This window comes from Galeopterus variegatus, unplaced genomic scaffold, assembly GCF_000696425.1.
Source record: "Galeopterus variegatus unplaced genomic scaffold, G_variegatus-3.0.2 Scaffold5074, whole genome shotgun sequence".
In the NCBI taxonomy this organism is placed as follows: domain Eukaryota; kingdom Metazoa; phylum Chordata; class Mammalia; order Dermoptera; family Cynocephalidae; genus Galeopterus; species Galeopterus variegatus.
In genome coordinates this window covers 110,932-116,097 of record NW_007731185.1, presented here as the reverse complement: position 1 = coordinate 116,097, position 5,166 = coordinate 110,932, and the positions used below count along the sequence as shown (strand labels likewise).

Sequence of the window (5,166 nt, the reverse complement as noted above, 5' to 3'; positions counted from 1 at the left end):
TATAGTGTGCTGCTTGGGAAGCGCGGCAGCGCTCCCGCCGAGGGTTCGGATCCCACATACAGACCGGTTCCCGCTCACTGGCTGAGCGAGGCGCGGGGGCAGTGCCGAGGGTTGCGATCCCGTTGCCGGTCCCGGTCCGGTACGGGGGTGACACTGAGGGTTGCGATCCATTGCCGGACACGGAAAAAGACAAAAAAAAAAAAAAAAAGTTGTAGGAATGGATTAGTTGTTTTTTCAAGAAGCCTTCTAATTAATCTTAGCATTCTGTCTTCATATTTTCCATGCTTGTTGGAAAAAATGTTGAAATTCTGCTTTATAATCACCAGAAGTATAGTGTCAGTGAATATGTATACCACCATATAAGATCTCATAGAAGAAGAATATAGATTTTCAGTTGTCAAAAACGTGATAGACTTTCTGGGGTGATGGAAATATCCTGTATATTGATGAAGGTTTGTATTATACAGGCATATGCATTTGCTAAAACTCATGAAATGGTACACCTGAGATGCATTCATGCATGAATTTTACCTTAAACAAAACACAGAAACAAAACTGTAAATAAATATTGAACTCTAACTTAAATAAAATACATGGTAAGACTGCTAAAAGTAAATGAAAGCAGTTCTGTGAATTATGTAAAGGCTACAGTTCTTTTTATTTTTCCATGTTGTAAAAACTGAAAATTTTAAATTAAGGTAGAAAATAAAAACTTACTCTTATCATGTGTATTATGTCTACCCCTCCCCGTTCCTCTCCTCTCTCTCCCTTTTATTTTGTCATATTGTGTCTATGCTAGTCACTATAATGTGTAGATCTATGGCTGGAGACTGTCTTATGTAATATTTAGTATTCAGAATAAAAGACAAAAAATCCTTGGTATGTCCTTTTATTTTGAGATTATCTCTGGATGTGCCTATTCTTTTTTGGAAATGTGGGTTATTTTTATTTTAGTCCGTTGAGATGAGTGCCCAGTTCCTTGGTTGTACACTTCAGCAGAAGTTCTAGAGTTAGAAGCATGGACCAAGTGCCTTATCAGCTGAAAAGGAAATCTGCAAGAAGGATCGGGGAAAGAATACCAGCATGGACTCTCACACTAATCATTCCCCTTTGAGATATATTAACATTTATGTAGTACTTCATATTTTCAGAGTGCTTTAGCCTCAGTAATTTTGTTAGATTCACTCAAAGGTAGGCTAGGAGTAGTTTTCTCATTTCATGGGAGAGAAAATAGACACAGAGAGGTGGAGATGCACCCAAGTGAGTCAGTGTTAGAAACTAGGATTAGAATTTTGGAAGCAGACAAACCAAGGGGAACAAGTGGGAGTGGAAATTAGGAACTGTTACATGCAGTAGTACCAATGAGGAATACTAACCAGATTACGGGTTTAGACTGGCAAGGCTTTGGATTTACCCAAGATTGAATCTGTTTTATTGTAGGTTAAAGAGAATCTGCTTTCATGCAAGATGCTGTTGCACTGCAAGCGGGATGAGCTTCGGAAACTGTGGATTGAAGGAATTGAACATAAGCATGTTCTGAACCTGCTGGATGAAATTGAGAATATCAAGCAAGTGCCTCAAAAGCTGGAGCAGTGCATGGCCAGCAAGCACTATCTCAGTGCCACTGACATGCTGGTAAGAGGATGGCCTATGCTAAAGGTCATTTCTGCTAAAATGTAAAAGTACTTTCTTCCTTTTGTTGTCTCTGAACCCTTTAATGCATGTAGCACATTACAAACTGCCCTCTTGAGATTCACAAATCCTTGCAGGTGGAAACCTGGCTGGTTCTCTTCTTAATTCCAGTGTTTGAAATGGTAGGTGATGATTATTTATGTATTGTCTGCCTTTGGAACAATGGCAAGAAATATAGTGGTAAGAAACCAGTACTTAAATCATGTTGGAATTGTAAGTAGAGGGGTTTTTTAGCTTCAGAAGAAGATAATTAATGAATCTCATTTTAAAGAATGAAATCTGCATGAGACAGAACTTTTGAAGATTTATAAACTTGGTGTTCCACAAATTCTTTGAAGGAATTTTTATATTAGGGCTTTGTGTTTTTCCTTTAAGTTGATAAAAAAGAAAATAATTTTGGGGGACTGATACTGAAAGTAGCTTTGTGAAGCAAAAGTACTCCACAGCCTAGCCTTTAGTGTCTTAGTCCATTGCGTTTTGCCACTTTTCAAATTAGTGGTAAGTTCCCAGAAGGTTGCAGTTGGTACTGCATGTGGCTGAGGGTCAAGAAAATGAAAAAACTAGAAATGCAGGTTTTGCTCCCTAATAATCCTAACTTTCCCAGGGCCTGTGGCTCTTAGAGATGGTTTCTCTATCTGCCTCCCCCATCTGTTCATACCCACCTACTGCCATCTCATTCAGAGCTGACTGAGGACTACAGAAGCTCTCAGCAGCAGATGGACTTGAATTTTCTTTTCCACAATAGGTAAAAGCCTTTCATCTTTGTTTCACCAAATTAGATTGGCTGTAACACTGGAAAAAACACTGAGGGGAATGGGGGGGGGGGGGGACACAGGTTAAATGCTCTAAGTGGTTCTAATTCATTCAGGCTTCCAAGAAGAATTTTGCTGAAAGTCCTTCCTAATAGGCTTTTAAGGAAATTTGGTAACTAAGGGAGAAGTGCCATGATGCTCTATCATATATTAAAATCTGGTTATGTGACAGGACCAAATAGTCAATTTCCACAGTAGAAGGAGATTAAGAATAGTTTGCTCTTGGGAGTGGCAAAAGAATTAGTTATTTTCAGCAATTTATTCAAAGTGACATCTTCCTTAATAATGATTATAGAGTATCTGACAGAAAAAAATTAGTTACTTTTCAGCTTTAATGTTGGTTTACACATTAGGAATGCATATTTGTGCTAAATTATCAAGGTTCAAGTCAGAATAGTTAAGCTTATATATATTTGTGTAGCATATACACATCTATTTGAATCACGATTTTTGGAGTGAGCCTGCTTTTAAGTAAGTGCCATATATTAAAATAGGTTGTTGGAATTTATTTCTGTGTTAATTATGTTCATTTTAGGAATCCAGATTTTTGTTTTATGTTCTTATCACTTAAGGGCTGATTTATTTACTGAAGGGCTAATTGATAATGAATACTGTCCTCCCTTTTTTTTTAAACTTATTTTTCTTTAGGACCTCATTAAATAATTTCTTTAAATTACTGGTTGCAAGTTACAGAAATTCAACTCTAGCTAGTTTAGGTAAAAAAGAATTTCTCGAGTCATGTAACCAGTCTGCTAAACAGACAGGATGTGTGGAATGCCACCTCTATGTTCTCTCTGCATGTCTTCTTTGTTCTACTGTAGACTGGTCTCTTCTATGTTTTGTGGGGGGGTGTGGGGGGTGGAGTTGGGGGTTGGGGGAGAAAAAGGGGTATAGGCTTTACAGTTTTGCAGAAGAAAATAATCTTTTTTCCTAATAAAAAAAAAATCCGGGATTAGGACCTAGATTCAGCCAGAGTGGGTACTTTGAACATCAGTTCTAACCAAAACCTTGTGGTTGGGGTGGTGGCGGGGTAGGGTGGGGAAGAAGAGCAGTCACCTTCAGAAAAGGGTGAGTATATGAGATACATTTCCCAGGAGTTTTGTTCCTTCTTGTTTATTTGTTGTTGTTTATATATTCTGTATACAAATCCTTTGTCTGTTAGATGGATTGCAAATATCTTCTCCTAGTTGGTGAGAAAAGTCTCTTTTTATAAACAGTCCCCAGCTCGTGATGACTTGACTTAGGATTATTCAACTTTATGATGGGGTTTTGTAAGTTGAAGAGCATCTGGAGATACAATGGTTGAACTTACGATTTTTCAACTTTACGATGGGTTTATTGGGGTATTAAATGCATTTTCGATTTACGATATTTTTGATTTATGATCGTTTATCAGGACATAGTCCTATTGTAAGTTGAGGAATATCTGTTCTTTGTTTATGGTATCATTTGTTTGTATAAAGAAATTTTAAATTTTAATGAAATAAAATTTCTCAATCTTTTTCATTTATGTTACGTGATTTTTGTTTTAGGAAACTTTTCCCATCCCATTGTCATAAAGAGAATCTCCTATGTTTTCGATTTTAATCCATCAAAAGTCCATTTTTATACATGTTACGAACTGGGAATCTAATTTTATCTTTCTTCTATATAGTCAGTTGGCTCAGACTATTGAATCCTTTTTCTACTGATTTATAATACCATTTTGGTCACATACCAACTTCTCACATATGCGTGGGTCTGTTTCTGAGCTCTTTGTTTTGTTCAATTGGTCTTGTCTGTACCTGCACCAAAATCATGCTGTTTTAATTACTATAACTTTATAATATGTCTTAATAGGAGGTGAAGACATTCCCTCATCTTGTTATTCAAAATTGTCTCAGGAATTCTTGGCTTTTTACTCTTCCACAGGAATTTTAGTATCAGCTTGTCAAGTTCCACAAAAAGTGTGATGGGATTTTGATTGAATTTAAGAGATTTTCTATCTTTGCAATATAGAATCTTCCTATCAGTGAACAAGATATGCCTCTCATTTATTGAAGTCTTCATTTATGTCATTTATTAATGCTTAGTAATATATTTCTTAGAGGTATTACATGTATTTTGTTAGATTTATTTCTGGGCATCATATATTTTTTGTTGCTTTTAAAAACAGTAGCTCTTTATTAATTACAGTTTCTTCTTATTTGTTTCTGGTGTATAGGATGTAATAGATTTTTTTTAATTGATCATATATTTCCCTGAACTGATCCCAATCCTGTCTACCTGGAAAACGATAACTTATTCTTTAAGACTTGGCTCAAATCTCATCAACTCTCTGAATGTCCCAGATAGCAAGATGCTTGTCCATAAGCTGCATGTATTTCATTATAATATAATTGCTTTTGTTTGTGTGGTAGGTCATTGAGAGTCAGTCATTGCATGTTATCTATTTTTGTCTGCCCTGTACCTAGCATAGCTCAGTTCATATAGTCAGAATTCATAAATCATTAACCAGGTGAATAACTTTCAAGACTTTAATACCAGCCATATGAGAAAAAAAAAAAAGGTGTTTCTTTTCTAGGAGCTCTGGTCAGTCTTTGCTCCTCAGGTTAGGTTAGTTGTTTTGTTTTTTGTTTTTATGGCAAGGTTGTCTAGTTTCTAACCTTTAAATTAATTTAAA

The 5,166-nt window shown here is 36.1% G+C and overlaps 1 protein-coding gene across 2 annotated transcripts in view; it reads left to right on the top strand.

Moving 5' to 3' along the window:
* Positions 1-5,166, top strand: part of LOC103604293 (exocyst complex component 4) — a 143,418-nt gene that overhangs the window by 34,271 nt on the left and 103,981 nt on the right. For both annotated transcript variants that reach the window (XM_008588861.1, XM_008588860.1), the window contains exon 3: positions 1,441-1,635. In XM_008588861.1, the coding sequence (XP_008587083.1) occupies positions 1,441-1,635 (195 nt within the window). The remainder of the gene's footprint in view (positions 1-1,440; positions 1,636-5,166) is intronic.